Below are 18,341 nucleotides of genomic sequence, written 5' to 3'. Positions count from 1 at the left end.
TTCAACAATTCCGTACCCGGTGCTCATCAAGACAAGTGTACTCTTTAATCCCCATCACTTATTTCTCCCACCCCCCCACCCACCTATCAGATTGTTCTCTATAGGTAAGAGCCTGGTTTTTGGTTTATCTCTTTTTTCCCCCTTTATTCACGTGGTTTGTTTCTTAAACTCTACCTATGAGTGAAATCATATGGTATTAGTCTTTCTCTGACTTATTTCACTTAGCATTATACCTCTAGCTTCATCCATGTTGTTGCAAATGGCAAGATTTTGTTCTTTTTATGGCTGAGTAATATTCCATTGTGTGTGTGTGTGTGTGTGTATATATATATATATATATCAATCACATCTTCTTTATCCATTAATCTATCAATGGACATTTGGGTTGCTTCCATAATTTTATTTAGCCACTTTTAAATATCCATACCTTTGCAACCCATGGTCTATTCTGAAACTTGGGCTTATAATGTGCATTATTCCTAAAGCTATCAAAAAGAACAGAGGAATATGATTTCTGGCCTAAGAACCAGAGAAAAACCTTCATTTCCCTGGAAGAATGTGACTTTGGGAACAGAATATTACATGCCCCATTCCCCACTGTCAAAATCTGGTTCACCGCTTTCCGTTTTTTTAGTTTTTCGTTTCCTCAGGAAAGCCTTCCTCGTCCAATGTTAACAACAGCAACATCATGCCCAGCTCTGAGACTCGGGCCCTCCTGCTGAGCAGCTGCTTTTAAAAGAAATTTGGAACAGACAGAAAGGAGGAAAATGCTACTGGTACAGATAGAAAAAGGGATAAATTCAACAATAAAACCATTTAGCAGAAACTTTTTAGATAATGTCAAAGACTGAAAGCATTCACAGGAATATAATATAAGCACCCTTTTCTGTTTTTTGTTATCACCAAAGAATTAATTAGTCCCTACGGTGTGTTTGTAACAGAAGAGTCTTCAAGGGCACTGAGACTTCAGAGATTATTGCTCTATCCTGTGAAATAAAACATTAAGGCTGTAAAGGTCTGACTCACCAAGCAGCTGAACTGATTACCCTGGGTAGTAATGTTCAAACTGGCATTTCCGTTTTCTGAGAGTTTAAATCGGTGTTTCTTTGTGAATCTTTGGAACTTCCCACTTATCCAGTGACATGTAGGTTAAATAACGCAATGAATCTGCTAAACAGCTTATCTTGGAACAATGAGTTCCATTATCACCTTAGAAACCAAAGGGAAAAAAATGGCAGCACAAAAATGCTTAGGCTCCTTCTCCAAGGATTTAACACCTTACTGCCATTCCACTGCCCCAGGGGCCTTCCTTGCAAGAGAGAATCCAGTCTGAGCTTACACTTCCCACTCCTACACCTTAAATACATACATACAAAACATAAAGGAAGACAAAGGAAGATCCTGAACACACATAATGAGGAATGGTTAAGGTGTAGAGAGTTTTAAGCTATACTTAAAATGAAGATCTCTAATACAAGATATGAAATTTAATGTCGAAGAAACCCCACAATTGCCAATAAGATAAAGAGCTTACCTTTGAAGAATCAACTCTGCTTGCTGTTCAGAAATAGTTAGACCTAGTATCTGGAGAGACTGGACAATTTCGGAAGCCTCAATCACTCCTTTAAAAAAATTAAAAAGAGCATAAACTCAGACTCAGAATGGATAAGGATCTTAGAAATCATGAATTTCAAGTCTCTCATTTTGTAAGGGAAAACCGTGGACTCGTTAAGGCAAAATTATGACTCTGGGTGAGTTACAGATTTGCTTAAATACATATTGCAAACACCAACTCAAAGTTTAATACACTAAACAAGTACACAGACATTATCTCATTCAGAAATCATGAAATCTCATCGGTAAGTAATGATATTGCATCTAAAGAAGGGACTGAGAGCTTATGTAGCCTCACCGAGTACAAAACATTAAGCAGCAGCGGGACTGAGACTCAAATCAAGACACTCTGACTTCAAAGTAAATTCCACTAGGCTAGGATCTATTAATTTCACACGAATGCATTTCTACATTTTAATAAGTGACCAGGCAATTTTCCTACTTGTAAAGATGTGTTGCATGGGGTTAAAAGGCAGTAGAAAATGACTAAAAGAAGCCAAAGAGTGGGGACTACTCTTTTGAGAAATCTGGCAATAAAAATAAAGTGGGGATGGCAGGACAATGGAAGAGGGCAGATTATTATTATTAGACAAATTTGACCATGTTTGTAGATAGAACGAGAGGAATCAGAGGAGAGGAAGAAAGAGAAAATAGAAGCAATAAACAGGAGCAATAAATACTGCGTTTCCCTCAAGCCGCTCACAGACTCTCGACCCCAAGACCAAAATGCATGAAACAGGAGGAAACCAAAGAAAGCATGAGAGGGTCTGACACCAAAGAGTACTAATGGCGAAGTTCTCCAGGAAAAGAGGAGGACAAAGATAACTGTTAGTGGTGAAAGCAAAGACTTCATTTAAGAGAAGGACTCTGAAGAAATCCCAGGATTTGGAAAGAATTTTCCTGGGGAGACGAAAAGAGAAACATGAGCATCTGCACAGTGTAAAAAAACAGTTAGAGGGATCTACTTGTTGGCAATGAAACTCCTTAAATGCCATTCTAAATATTCTCCGTTATAACCGCACTCTTAAAGAAATACAGTCAATTCTCATCATTCTTGGTAGTTATGTTCTACAAGGTCACTAGGAACCCTGAATTATGGAACCATTGTTCTTATGCGGAATACAGGGTTAGGTTCCCTGAGCCTCTGGTCACAACATATTCACTGACCAATCAATATAAAACCTTGTTGGTATAAAACGGTGCTATATGTGTGTATAAATACTATATAACACCATATTATAGGGTTGATTCTATAACATGGAACTCATGGCCAATAATACTACAACTCATGCCTGAATGAAGTGTACCTTCTTGCATTTAGCAATGCCAGATGGCACTTCAGCACTATGCTCGGGAGCCACGGTGAACAGCAAAACCTCCAACAAAAAGCAGAAAAATGCAAGAAACATGGCACCCAGTAGACTGCAGAAGGACACCTGTTTACAGTATGAGAGCTCTAACAAGAAAGCAGGGCATCATTTTCTCCTGTCTCAGCGAGAATTGGGCTGGCCAAGCAAATGAAGTCAAGTCCATGAAGGACGGCCAAAATGCTGCAAGCACGGATTTGGGAGTTACTTTTGGGGTTAAATTTTAGCAAGTAGGCAAATTCTCAAATACACAATCCACAAATAACAAGAGACTGTTTATGCTTTGCTTGAAGAAGTCTGATACACAAAAACGAACTTATAATGAGAAACTGTTGGAAAATCTACAAACAAGATAAAATAAGTAAAAACTGTTTTCATTTACTATAAATGTATCACAAAATTTCACCTTCAATTATTTCCTCTGGTGCATGTAAAGTTTTCTGAAATGGACAACTGATATGGGCGCAACTTACGTACCGGGATGATTCACCCCTGCTTATCTGGCAGAGGACCCTGAGGTGGCTCTATCTCCCAGCTACTGCCTGCCTTCACACTACGCAGACCGACCTACCCGTGTGACTGAACTGTAGTGGGCTCAGGATGGGATGAAAGTTTGCAGAGAGGTAAAGCTGGTTGTAAGAACTGAATTTTGCTACAAGATGGGACTAAGGCTAGACTTGGAGGCATGTAGTGCAAGGCTTCTAGGAGGTAACAAGTGTTCGAATAGTACTACTTCCCACTACAAACTCAACTTCCTGGATGAGTGTCACAGACTGGAACCATCATCTAATCCATTCAAAGGGGTTAGCTGTGTGAAGAAATTTGCTTTATACCTAACTAAAGTTAATATTCAGTATAAACAAGGGGCCAACAAATTACAACCTATCAGCCAAATAAGGCCTGTTGCCTGCTTTTGTAAATAAAGTTTTATTGGAACACAGCCATGTTTATTCAAGTACATATTATTTATGGCTGCTTTTGCACTATGTTACCAGAGATGAGTAGTTACAACTGCGAATGGAATGGCCCTTACTATTCATATACAAGGAGGAGCTTGAGGATGCATTTTAGTTTTTTTATAAAGTTTATCTTTTAATTACATTTTTGTATGCATTATAATTTTTTAAAATAAATTCCCTCTTCCTATCAAAGGCTACCTCTAGTGATAAGGGTTTCATGACTGCTTCCTTTCTCCTACTGTGGCACTTGTTTTTTGCTCTACACACTGGGACTCTAACTTTAAACTATTAATCTAACGAATGAAACCATAATCCTAATCAGAAGATACATATTTAGGGGTGCCTGACTGGCTCACTTAGCAGAGCATGTGACTCTTGATTTCAGGGTGGTAACTTCAAGCCCCACATTGGGGGTAGAGTTCACTTAACCTAAAAAAAAAAAAGATACATATTGAAATAGCTATTTTTTCCTCCCAATTTTCATGATCAGAGAGTAGTTGCCCTAAAGTAATTCTTTCAAAAAGATTATTAAATCTAAGATAATCTGAAAGTTTTTTAAATTTTAGAATATATAACATTATGCCTATACATGAACAAAAATAAATATCTCTTGCCCAGAGATCAAGGAAACCTAATTATTATTTTTAACCTATAACCTGAAGTCAAATCAGCACAATATTCTATAGTGAACATATACACACAGCCCTAGTCACAGTTTTTAATTCAGTAGACAAAGCTATGCATAAGTTTTCTTCACTAAAAACATAAATTCTGCAGAAAAATCACAGTACTATGAAAAACAAGTACTAAAACTACTAATAATTATTTTCCAAAAAAAGAGAGACTAAACACACATTGTTTTACACTTTGGGAGATATGAGAAGTGCTTCTTCATAGCTGGTGATGAACACAAAATACACACCATCATTATTTTTGTCCAAACTCTTAAAAGCCAATTTCATTTTTTTCTCATGGTCTTTAAGGTACTTCATAAATTCTTCAAAATCCAGCTTCCCATCTTTGTTGATATCACCAGTAGTAAAGATTTTCTATAAAAAAGAAAAGAGATTTTTTTAAATAGGCTAAAACTACTAAATTATTTGGACATACTTACACTTCAAGCAGATTGGCTGTTTTCCTGTAAGACAGGCATTTTATAAACTCCAAGATAAAAAACACACACTTCACCTAGTGTGAGACTTAGATGTCTAAAACAGTATTTTTCCTGAGATGCCTGGGTGGCTCAGTCAGTTAAGCCTGGGACTCCTGACTTCGGCTCAGGTCATGATCACAGGGCCGTGAGATCAAGCCCCGTACGGGGCTCAGCAATGGGCAGGGAGCCTATTCAAGATTCTTTCTGCCTCTCCCTCTGCTACTCTCCCCTCCCCCCACCCATGCACGTTCTCTCTCAAAAAAAGCAAATACATTTCTATTGTCACTGAAAAATACTGTTGTTTAATTACTTTTACAAATTACATCGAGGATCGTGTTCATCTGAAAATTACATCCTGATTACTCAACACATACCAAGATGTGCATAATCCAAAAGAAAACGGCACAGCATTCTGGGGCCCCATTTATGTACTAAAGTTTCATTTAAGAAGTTTATATTTTGGTCAATGGAAATATCAGGGAACAACTATCATTTTGGACATTACAAGTTAAAAGACATCCCTGAGGGACGCCTGGGTGGCTCAGTCGGTTAAGCGCCTGCCTTCGGCTCAGGTCATGATCCCAGGGTCCTGGGATCTATTCAACATTGGGCTCCTTACTCAGCAGCGAGCCTGCTTCTCCCTCCCCCTGCTGCTCCCTCTGCCTGCTGCTCCCCCTGCTTGTACTGGCTTTCTCTCTGACAAATAAATAAATAAAATTAAATAAAATTACATTAAAAAGACCTCCCTGGCCCTATCTTTGAACAGCTTGATTTTTTAACCCTTCTTATGGTAAATAAGGACTCCAACTTACAATAATATGAAAGACTAGGGCTTCCCCCTTTGAATTTTCTCTTGTATTCCTCTGTAGAAATAAATGAAGACCAATCAAATGAGTTGGAAGTGGGGACAAAAATTAGGGCAGGTGTCAGGTATCAAACAATCTCTGACCATTTGGGGCTGATTATTACAGAAGTTATTTTGCTTCCTGGATTGTCTCTAGAGATAGCAGTCTGGCCTCCTGTAAGTCTGACTTATAGCAAGTTGGTTCCCTGCTATAAATAAAGATACCCCATCATTATTTTTGTCCAAACTCTTAAATGCCAATTCCATTTTGGCATTTGGCAACCAGAAAAGGGGTTGGTTTCCTGAGCGGGTTGCTCTAAGTTGTGGGTCAAAGTTCAATTTTAAATATGAGCGAACTATTCCCCATACTTGTATATTCAGTCTCTCACCCTCCACAGTAAAAAGCCAAATAAAACATCATTCAAAAAAACCTACTATCAGAAAAAAAAAGTTGTATCTTTTCTTTCTTATCATTACATAATGTAAGTACCATTTCTTTTTTTTTTTAACTGATGAATTCTTAATTTATATAAATGAATTTTCTATTAGGGAAGCTGGAGACATGTGGGAGAAAACTCACATCAGAACCCTCTAAAGACGTCACCATCACCTGAGGAAAAGCCACATCAGTATTCCCCTGAAATATAAGGTTCTGTGTGGTTGATGAGTTAACTCTTCCTTGGTTTTAATATGTGAGCCCTCAGTCACCACTGGGTATACAAACCCTTGATATGCCTCACACCGTATCTTAAAAACCAAAAGACAAATTTGCAAAAAATTGTTTTGATAAGGAAGAAATGTGTTTCAAAGAACTGAACTTGCTTATGGCATAAGCCAGAATTTCTTATAAAAGCTTAGTTTGTATCAAATAAACAAATACAAGTCACACTTGGAAATCTAAGCACAAGAATAAAGGACATTTAAATAAGCATAAAGGGGGGGCGCCTGGGTGGCTCAGTCAGTTAAGCGTCTGCCTCTTGTTTTCGGCTCAGGTCATGATCTCAGGGTCCTAGGATCTAACGCCACATCGGGCTCCCTGCTCAGTGGGGGAGTCTGCTTGTCTCCCTCTCCCTCTGCTCACTCTCTCTCTCTCAAATAAATATTTTTAAAAAATTAATAAATAATAAGCATAAAGGATATTTAGTTTTAAAAAGAAAAAACTTCAAAAAATTTAAAAAAAAAGAAAAAATACCACTTCCATTTTCATTTTAGGAACTACAAAAACCAAGTGAACTTTACAGAGATACCATTTTGGATTGGCCTGGTCCACGGCCAACAGCCAGTCCAGGCCTCTGATGCCACAAATGAGAAAACTGAGCTGCAATGCTTGGCATATAGAATGTGGCCAAAATACAGCTGTTAAGTCACTGAACGGACGATGAAAGTAAAGACTCAAGCTCACACGGCTCGTAAGAAGAGCTTTACTAAATCTTAACCCGACAGAACTCAGCCAAGAGATTTCTGAGCACAAAGTACCAATGATCTGAAATGAATTCAACAGTCCTCGCTCTCCCGAATCTCCCACCCAGTCTACTGGTGTAAACATCCAAAGAGCAAATATAATTGGAAAGTAATCATATTCAATAATAATTTCCAAACAGAAAATAACTTGGACATAGAGGGATAGACATATGTATCAGGCATTACAGACTGAGATGTAATCTGTAATCTAGGCGGTTGGGAAAACAAGGGATTCCCAGAGGAAATGATGCCTGAGCTCTGTCTTTAAAAGTGTGCTAATGATAGCATGCTAGGAGGAAAGGTCAGAACTGGCGAGACCCTCAGGGTACAAGCCAACAGACTGAAAGCCCTCCTTCCAGGAACAGAAACCAAAAGGTAATATTAGATCACTTCTAACTACCACCCCACTCCCAAACACACATATAGTGATTATCCCAATCCCCAAAAGTGGGGAGGGAGCATCATTGGCCTAGATGCCCATCCAGGCTACTAATAACAGGTGAGTACATTGAACAAGGTGACCCCCCCCCCAAACAAGGTGGTAGCCAACATCTTGACAGCAATTTGAATTTGGAAGTTTTACGAGAGCCAGGGGAAATAAGAAAAATGCTTGAGAAAAGTGTTAGCTGTGTCGTCAGTCTTAAAACGGTAAAACGTTGGTAATTAACATGAAAGCTATAGTGGGTCCCAGGTGAAGCTGGGTAAGGTGTCAATTTGGCTTCCCCTCTCCCCGCCCAAGGCATCTCCGGGGCTCCCAGCTCCCACATCTCTCTGACCACAGCCCCACTGAGGCCCACCTGCCCTTCCTCCAGGAATTCAATGACCCCTATATCCCGCAGGCCTTCCTGAAGCTCAAGGATATCCAGGGTCCCATCTTCATTATGGTCCAGGTACCGAAAGAGTTCTTCGTAGAGGGCATCCATTTGGGATGCCTCCAGCGGCAGGGGCGGTCCACACTGTGGCCCCCGGGAGTCTCCCAGAGGGAAGTGAGAGGGAGGAAGGCGATCCTGCCCACCACACGTCCAGTTAGAGACCTATGATAGCAGTGTCCCCCACCAGGCTCCTTCCGCGAGATCAAGCGCAGGAAGGGGAGGGCCCATCGCAACGGCTCCGGCGCAGAGGCTCGAGGTGCCTCCGTGCGCCCGAGCGCCTGGCCGCACTGCCCGGAGCCTCCGCTGCGATGACCACTGGCGGCCTGACCCAGACACGGAGGCCTTGGGCTGCGCTCCTGCGCCAGCGGATGAGACGCCCAGGCTCTCACCCCACTCCAGGAGGAGCCTCGAAGGGATAACTCATGTTCTTCCCCCAGAACTTCGGGGAAGACCTCTGCACAGGGCTGTCTCTAAAGGTAGAACTTCTTTTTAGAGAAAAGTGGGTGGGGGAATGTTGGGACGCGGGGTGTGGGGCCATATTGACGGGTGGGGAAGTCCAACATTAAAGTTATTTCCTCATACCTTCTTCGAAGCGTTCTTCTAAGGTTGAAGCACTTAATAGTGTGGAGATTAGGAATTGGGGACCTAATGAAAATCTGCCCAGTAGGGCCTTTCCTTCTGCGATTCTACCCCCCCCAACTCCCCCCCCCCAGTTCCTTATCTTCACCCCGCATCTGCAGTGGTTCTACAGCAAAGCTACTCTAACCACCAGGGTCCCAGCTCTCCCCGTACAGGTGTTGGCAGCACACTCAGGAGGATAATCTCAACAATGGGCAGAAGTTAAGTCAGCTGGGATCGCACAGAGAAGTCAGGAGGTGTTCATAAACAATGTCTGCGGCTTCTTCTTAATCCCACTCTTCAGAGCCACTGAGGGCTTCCGCCTCCCTATACGTGTACTGATGGTCCTCACCAGCTCCACTGAAAATGTGTAGGCGTAGTTTCACCGTAAAAAATCCACTTTTTTCTGTAATTTATTTTCCTAAATATGGAGTACTCTTTAAAAAGCTGAATATTAAAATTCACGTGGAACAACAGGAACTCTCACTCATTGCTCGTGGGAATGCAATAATGGCGCAGCCACTTGGGGAGACAGTTTGGCAGTTTCTTACAAAACTAAATACACTCTTCCCTTATAATCCAGCAACCATGCTCCTTGGCATCCACCCAAAAGAGCTGAAAACTTAGGTCCACACAAAATCCTGCACACGGATGTTTAGAGCAGCTTTATTCATAATTGCCAAAGCTTGGAAACAACCAAGATGGCCTTCAGAAGGTGATGGATAAGTGAACTGTGGTCCATCCAGACAATGGAGTATCATTCAGTGCTAAAAAGAGTCGAAGCATTAAGCCATGAAAAGACAGAGGAAACTTAAATGCATATTACATATTACTAAGTGTGAAAGAAGCTAATCTGAGAAGGCTACATACTATATGATTCTAGCCACATGACATTCTGGAAAATTCTGCAAAATTATGAACACATTAAAAAGATCAGTGGTTGCCAGGGGGTTGGGGGAGAATAGGCAGAGCACAGGGGATTTTTTTAGGGCAGTGAAAATACTCTGTAGGATACTATAAAGATGCATACATGTCATTATACATTTGTCCAAACCCAGGGAACACCACCAAAAGTGAATCCTAGGGTAAACTATGGACTTGGGGTGATAATGATGTGTCAGTATAGGTTTATCAACTGTAACAAATGTACAGCTCTGGTGGGGGATGTCGACAATGGGGGAGGCTGTTCATGTGTAGGCGCAGGGAGTCTCTGGCAATCTCTATAACTTCCTCTTCATCTTGCTGTGAACCTAAAACTGCTTCAAGAAAATAAATAGATTCTTCTTTAAAAACTCACAGAGAAAATTTAATCGGGCCATTACCGATTAGCTCTTGCTCTACTCACTCATCCTGTCAAGCACTGACAACATACAGAGGCCTGTCACGCGTCCGTGACATGCCCACAGGTCTGCCTTTAGAGGGAGGTTGCACCACAGTCAGTTCTAAGTACCACCGTAGGCTTTGCAATAAACGCTCCCCCCCACCCCGAGCGCTTGAGCGGTGGCAGACATCTGATGCCGTTTCACAAGACATGCTGTGGGCCAATCAAGAATGAATTCTCCCCCACAAGAGAATTGTACAATCCACGGGGCCCTGTGCCCTGCAGACAGGGCACGGAGCCAGAGTCATCGAAGACAGACATCCAGGTAGACCCATGAGTCCAGGGGTCCAAGGAGAAAAGACAGAAGTCATGGCCCGAGTAATAAGGGAAATAGACTGACAGAATTTTACACAAGTGATAGGAGGGAGCAAAACAGAGCTGATAGTCTCATCTAATAAAAGGGCAACTATTATTGTTGTATGTAACAATTCCTTCCACTTTCACAAATTACCCTGTTCCTTATTTGCTTATAATTACCCCCACCAATGCAAACAGTCCTCCTATCCAGAGAGTTGTCAGGACACAGTTGAGGGACGCTGTCGGTCTTGCTCACTCTTATATCCCCAGTTCATTGGTGATACAGTCTCTGGCACTATTCAAAAACATTAACTGAATGAATTTAATATTTGTACTACTTACTGCGTAGCTCTTATCATTCCTAGTTTACATTCGAGGTTTCCAAGCATGACATAGCTCACTCGAGGTCGCAAGTGTAGCAAATGGTGAAAACATCTGAACCCTGGTCTGAGTCCACAGCTCATAATAATAACCACTGCACACACTGCACCAGCGAATGAAGGACATACAATGGTCTACATTTCAGAGTGAGGCATCAAACTTTCTCGACAAATCCTCTGTTCTTTTCACAGATCCTGTCCGATATAGACTTCTCAGTGTACTCTATGTGGCCCTTATAAAGATAATATCTTTTAACTCAGAGTGATCAAAAGGAGTCAAGCAGCACCGTTACAGTATGTTCCCTTGTGGGAGCTTATTTCTAAACATCTTAACTGGAATATTGATAAAAAACATAATAAGTCTGACTGTGCTAGGGTAAAATTATGCAGGTGAGCTGAAGCCTTAAACAAATGGGTAATAACTGACCAGGCAGAAAAGAGGAAGTGAGAACAATGCCAAGCAGAGAAAAGAAAAGAGACAAATGTCCACGGTCAGGGAAACAGAATGTTAGGATTTGGGAAGGAGACTAACAGACTGCTACCAAGGTGAAAAGGGTATTTTATGCCTTACGAAAGAATTCTTCCATTTTTTTCACTCTTTCCAAAATAAAGAGCCTCAAAGAAGGGTAACATCAGATTTTAGAATATAAGGAGAAAACACAAAGGGTACAGATGTTATATATTTTAGAACATTTGACATAAATATAACTGGAATTCATTGTTTTTCTTGTACCGTAATCTCCCTGCTATGATGCCTTAAAATATACCTCTATGAATTCTCTATCACATTTCCTTTAGTAATAAAGTTCCTAACAATGAAAATGCCAATGAAATAAATCCCTCCTCTTAACAGAGGAGTTATGTTATGGAGTGAAACCCTGAAAAGAAATTCCATTCAAAGCAATACACATTTGCTAAGCTACTGTTTTTGTATATGACCCTATTCCATCTGTAGTTGTAAAGAGAAAATTTAAAGACAGAGAATCAAAACAATCGTAGAATGCCAGGGTGGGAAGAGCCCTTAAATCAGGCTGTCCAGTCCCACCACTTGGCAGATACTGCCTAATCGTTCAGCATACACTCAATACCTGTGGAGACGGAGAGTCCTCTAGGAGCCTGTCATCTACTGCCTGTGACATCACATTTTAAAGATTTTATTTATTTATTTGACAGAGACAGCCAGCGAGAGAGAGAACACAAGCAGGGGGAGTGGGAGAGGAAGAAGCAGGCTCCCAGCAGAAGAGCCTGATGTGGGGCTCGATCCCAGAAGGCTGGGATCACGCCCTGAGCCGAAGGCAGACGCTTAACGATTGAGCCACCCAGGCGCCCCGTGACATCACATTTTAAAGGCTTTTTTACAACAACTTTTATACCCAGTCACATAGGATCTTGATAAAAGCTCTGTCCAAGAGTCATGGAAGATACTTGCATTAAGAATAAGGAAAGTAAACCAAAGGTTGAATGACTTGACCAAAGCTACATAGTCACACCAAGTATAGAACACATTGGCCAGGAAGCTTTCCTTCTTACTCTCAGCAATCCTCTGTTTTAAGAGTCCTAGGCCCCTGGGGTGCCTGGGTGGCTTAGTCATTAAGCGTCTGCCTTCAGCTCAGGTCATGATCTCACGGTCCTGGGATCAAGCCCCGTGTCAGGCTCCCTGCTCAGCAGGAGGCCTTCTTCTCCCTCTCCCTCTGCTTGTTCCCTCTCTCGCGGTGTCTCTCTCTGTCAAATGAATAAAAAAAATCTTTAAAACAAAACAAAACAAAACAAAAGAGCCCTAGGCCCCTTATGATGATAACTCTATCCTAAGAAAGTTACAGTTTTTGTGCACATGAAGATACAGCAAACAACTTAGTTTTAAAACTGCCTGCAATTTACCAGGCTAACTGAACACATTTGTCAAATCAGCCAGCTCTGAACTCAGATACAGGAATATCTACAAAACCTGTCCCCCTTTCTCCTCCACATACTAATAAAAGAGGTGCCACAAAAATGATGCCAAGATTGGAGAAGTAAGAAAAAATATCTGTAAAATCCTATTGAGCAAGATCCACTTTTTTCAGTTTACTGCCTTAATTCTACATCTGGGAAATTTTTTGTTTTGGGGCTTTTTATTGGTTTTTTTGGCCCTTCACTGTTCCAAATTCTTCCAAGCCTAAACTGAAACAAAATAAGCATACTTCCAGCTAAAACTGCTGACTCTTCATCAGTTTATTTTCCTCACGATTTCCATTTGAGTAAATTAAAATTCAGATATTTCCTCTATTCTTTAATGTTCTAAAACCTGTTCCTTAGAGTACCTCAAGTGATGTCCAAACACTGGGACTGTCTTTGAGAATGTTCTAATGTGGCCTTTGACAAAAAACCAACATTAAGGAGGAGGAGGATGAATACAAAATAGAAAATACTCTAAAAAGCAGAACTTGCTTTGAAGTCTTTTCTCTTTCCTGGGTAGTCTTAGAACACTTAGTGATAGTTAGCTATTATATCCCTTATGCCTATTTTCTACACTCTACTTTTATTTTCCATATTCTTTCCATTTAAGGTCTACAGGAACTTAAACGGAAATTTGCTCTCTTCTAAATGCTAAATTCATTACAAAAGCTTGGAAACGTGTAGAGGAGATAAAATCAGGTGAAAATCTAGAAGGATTTTGCTTTAAGCTGGGTATCTGTCTTAGATGCAAACTATTATCTTGAAGCCTTCCCTTGAAGAATCATCTCATAGTTCTCACTTCTAGATACTCAAGTACATAATCTCCCCAATCCTTGACATTACGCAAACCCTTGACCTACGCTTCTGATATCTCCCCCCATAAAGACTGACCATGTAATCCTCATTCCAAGTATTTGGTTGGCTACTGTTTCCCAGGCTTGCCTCAACACCCTCTCTTCCTCCATCCATTTCCCACACACCCCCTCCCCCAGAGTGCTCTTCCTAAAACTTAAGTCAGCCTGTGTCTCTTTCTTACTTAAAACTTCCCAAGGCTCCCATTACTCATATAAAATCCAAACCACTCATCAGGCCCAAATTGTCTTTCATGACCTGGCCCCTGTCTGCCCCTGATATGACACTATTCTTCAAGAAGTCCAACCAGTCACTAGGTGAAAAGTCAGTGATATTGAGGCTTCCTATTCAGAAAGGGGCGCTGGCTCATCCCCACAGGAACAGGCACCTCTTCCAGGTAGGGGTTTCCCTTTCCTGCTACAAAGGGTTAGATAGCACCACAATCTGGGGCTTACAGAACACCTGACCCACAGGCATGAAATCCCCACATGACATAGCATCTATCCGGGGAATCTGGGCCCATGACCAAGAGATCCATTGGCCATATCATACACCACACCATCCAGAAGCAGCCATCCTCCCAGGATGCTAGAATGGCCTACAGAAACCATAACTGAAGCACCTCCAAGGAGATAACATTTGGCAAAAATGAGTTGCCGGCCTTCAGGATGCAGTATATGCACTAAACGAGAGACCTCTGTAGGGCTCCAGGCCCCCAGGAGGATGAATACATGAGCCCAAGAACCGAGAGGTGAAAGCAGGAGTGGTCCCACTCACTAGCGCTCCCACTGACCCACTGGGAGACTTTCTGCTTCCCACTCCCACAACTCTGGGCTCTGCGGGGTTTGTTTCTGGGCCCCAAACAGGACATAGTCTTGCCAGGGAATACAGCAAGGGTCCCAATGAACTACAAGCTACAACGGCCACCTGGACACTTGGAATGCCTTGTGTCCAGGGACAGACGGGCAAGAAAAGAAGTCAGCGTCTTAGGGGGTATACACGACCCTGGTCAGCAAGAGATAGGGCTGCTTTCCCACAGTGGAGGCAGAGAGGACTAGACAGGGAACTCGGATGGCCCATGGGGACACCACACGCTGCTTGCTACTCCACTACCCATTATCGCTGCGAACGGGCACACGCAGCACATTGGCTTGAGAAGCGCAGACCCCTCACAGAGGAAGGCGTGGGGCACACCACCAGGAGTCACGAGGACCTGCAGAGATCACAGCGGAGTAGGAGTGGAATTTAAAGCAGACGGTCAAAAAGGGAAATCACAAGTACCAGCGGTGACTAACTGAAGCAGAGGGGACTGTAGTTTGTCCCTCTGATCTCCCAGAGAAAGAGAGGCAGAAAACAATGAGGAAGCGCTCCCCAAGCTGGTACGGAGACGCAATCTGTGCAGCGGGCTCTGGTGGCTAGCTCAGATCGCCCTTTCAGAGAACCTGCCCTGGGAGCAGAGCTGAATGACAGCCTGCCTGCCCCACCTTCGCACCGGCCCTGCGGCACTCACAGCGACTGGCCCCCAGGGTAGCCAGCCCCGGGCAGCCAACGACAAAGGACTCCACTAACTGACAGCATTTCCCCCAGGGACGCCCCACTGGCTTAGGTGACACTTTCTAAGAACTATGCTTTGGTCTGAGGTTCTTCCCAAATCATTCCTTCTTGAACTCTTCTAACAGGGTAAGTTAAATTTGTGTCACAGTCTTAAGACTTCAACTGACTCCTTTTTTCCTCTCCCTTACCCTTCACAAGCATCTCTCCCAATATATCTTTTGCACCCCCAATCCCATCTTGGTTTGTGCCCCTCAGAACTGACTGACAGTACCAAGAGTGGTCCAACACAAGAGCTGGTAACATGGGATTTGGAAACTGGCTCACTCACCAATGAGGCAAGAAGAATGTCTTGCACAAAGTGGGAGCCCAGTGCTGACAATTTCCCAGTGGTGACCTGGGAAATGACTGTTGGAGGGCAACACTCTGGTAAAAATTCGGGAATTTGAAAAACATGCTGGAAGGGCAGGCAAGAAAGTCTACTGATAAAAGGATCATGTCACCAGGAGGGTACTAAATGCTCAATTTGAATACACCAGCAGCATAGTCCACTGTATTTATATTTTTTAAAATATAAAAGGGAAAACTGACAGAATTATAAACAAACGTTGGCAAATCCTCAATCATAAAGTTTTTGACGTCCCTCTTTCCGTAGTGATTGTAGTAACAGTAAGTAATAATTTGCAGGCTAATGGCTAACTGACTGTTCATTAGATTTCAGGCATTTTTCTAAATATTTTACATATTTGAATTCATTTATTCTTCACAATAACCCTCTGAGGAGGTACTAGTGTTGCCTCTGTCACCGATGAGGAAACTGGGGCTAGAGAGATTAAGAAACTTGTCCAGACAGGGGTGGGGGATGGGCAAAAAGGGAGAAGGGGAGGAGGGGGTCCAGGCTTCCAGCTATGGAAGGACTAAGTCGCCAGGATAAAAGGCCCAGCATAGGGAATACAGTCGATGGCACTGTAATCGTGTTGTATGGTGACAGATGGGAGCCACACTGTGGGGAGCACAGCAGAACCTAGAGTCGTCGAATCACTGTGTTGTACACCTGAAACTAACGTGATGCAACAACTATGCTTCAATTAAAAAAAGAAAGAGGGGAAAAAAATTGTCCAAAGTTAACTAGTGAGTAGCAGAACCAAGATTTAAACCCAGGCAGTTTGATTAACTTTTTCTTATTATGGCAACACTGTGGAGCCAATAAAAAGATAAGCAGTGGGGGGCAGGGATGAATAGGCAGAGCACAGGATTTTTAGGGCAATGAAAAATCTTCTGTATGATATTATAATGATGGATACATGTCATTACACATTTGTCCAAACCCAGAGAATATACAGCATCACGAGGGAATCCTCAGGTAAACTATGAGCTTTGGGTGATAACGATGTGTCAATGTAGGTTCACCCTTGGTTAAAAAAAAGTACCATTCGGTTGAGTGATGTTGACAATGGGAGAGACTGTGCATGTGATATGCAAGGGCAGATGGTACATGGGAAATCTCTGTACCTTCCTCTCAACTAAACTTAAAATTGCTCTTAAAGAAAAAAAAAGTCTTCATAAAAAAATATATATCTTATTTTACCCAGTATTTCTTGATATCTTGCAATAGGAGGATCTTTGGTCATCTTGTCTTATACATGCTGGAAACCGAAGCACTAACAACTGCTTCACAGTTAAATTTTCTCTCTTTTTTTTCTGTAATTCTCTCAAACAAGCCATTGCCTTATTTAGGCTGTTTCAAATCACAGCCCTAAATCTTTTTGTATTACTGTGCTTAGATGACTAAGACATGACCCTCATCTTTGAGATGCTTGGTCCTAGTAGAGGGCACAGTCAATAACTAAAAATAACACCTTTTGAAAATTATAATAGTACTGACATGTGAGACCAAGGACCTACACATAGTAGGGTGTGATCAACTCTTCCATAGAGGGTGGTCCGGAAAGACTCATCTCAGAGGAGGTGATATTTATAAAAACAAAACAAAAATGAAAACAAAAACCTCTTTTTCCCCTAATCATAATACACAATTATTTTTAAAAATTGAAATGCAAAAATTGTGAAGAAAAAAGTAAAAAAGTAGCTCCTACCATCCATAAATAACCATTACTAACCTTTTACTGAAGAAGATACCAGTCAAAAAAGAGTGCTGGGATTAGTTAATATCTAGCATAAGCACAAGGAGTGACATTATATATGTGTATTTGTATGATTAAAATACATTTTATGCTTCTGTATAAAATACCTATATATGACAGTGATAAATACATGCCATACTATTGTATGTTTGCATACACATGATTTTATACAATTTACTTTATAATTTGTTCATATAGAAATTTTGGAAAATTAAACACTTTTTATTCCTGATTTTGAGTTCGTATTTTCTTAATCAACCTTGCCAGAGGCTTATCTATTTTATTCATATTTTCAAAGAACCAACTGAAAAAGCATGTTTTTGGAAATTTAAAGCACACATTTAAATAATTCATGGGTCAAAGATGAAATCACATTGGAAATTAGAAAATACTTGGAACTAAACAAAAATACAAACTTGCGGGATGCAGCTAAAGAAGTGATTAAAGGGGGGAGGTAGGTGGGGGAATGGGGTAACTGAGTGATGGGAATTAAAGAGGGGGCACGTGATGTGAAAAGCACTGGACATTATACGCAACTACTGAATCATTGAACCCTACACCAAAAACTAATGATGTACTATATGTTGGCTAGTTGAATTTAAAGGAAAAAAAAAAAAGAAGTGATTAAAGGGATATTGTAGCTCAAAATTAAGTAATCAAGCATTCAACTAAAAAACTTAGAAAAAGAGCAAATGAGTAAGCCCAAAGAAAGTAGAAGGAAATACACAGAAATTAATGAGAAAATTTTAAAAAGAGACCATCAGCAAAAAGCACCAAAAGTTGGTTCTTTCAAAGTATAAGTAAAATAGACAAATCTTTGGCAAGATTGAAGTGTGGGTGGTGGAGCTGGATATCAGAAATGAAATAGAGCAGATAACTACACATATAGTCAGAACTTCTAAAAAATCGTAAG

The 18,341-nt window shown here is 41.4% G+C and overlaps 1 protein-coding gene across 2 annotated transcripts in view; it reads right to left on the bottom strand.

Moving 5' to 3' along the window:
* Nucleotides 1-18,341, bottom strand: part of LOC103675193 (calcium-binding mitochondrial carrier protein SCaMC-1) — a 49,787-nt gene that overhangs the window by 30,194 nt on the left and 1,252 nt on the right. Inside the window, exons 1-3 of one of the 2 annotated variants that reach the window (XM_040626967.1) lie at nucleotides 8,196-8,734; nucleotides 4,863-4,989; nucleotides 1,535-1,622 (exon numbers count right to left, since the gene is read on the bottom strand). In XM_040626967.1, coding sequence (XP_040482901.1) covers nucleotides 1,535-1,622; nucleotides 4,863-4,989; nucleotides 8,196-8,321 — 341 coding nt within the window. In that variant the 5' untranslated portion in view covers nucleotides 8,322-8,734. Of the gene's footprint in view, nucleotides 1-1,534; nucleotides 1,623-4,862; nucleotides 4,990-8,195; nucleotides 8,735-18,341 lie in introns of those variants that run through there. The other variant, XM_008704212.2, reaches the window with a different exon arrangement.

The sequence above is a fragment of the Ursus maritimus genome, unplaced genomic scaffold (assembly GCF_017311325.1).
Source record: "Ursus maritimus isolate PB19 unplaced genomic scaffold, ASM1731132v1 scaffold_12, whole genome shotgun sequence".
Classification (NCBI taxonomy): Eukaryota; Metazoa; Chordata; class Mammalia; order Carnivora; family Ursidae; genus Ursus; species Ursus maritimus.
The sequence above is the reverse complement of the archived record's forward strand: the minus strand, read 5'-3'. Positions and strand labels throughout refer to the sequence as shown.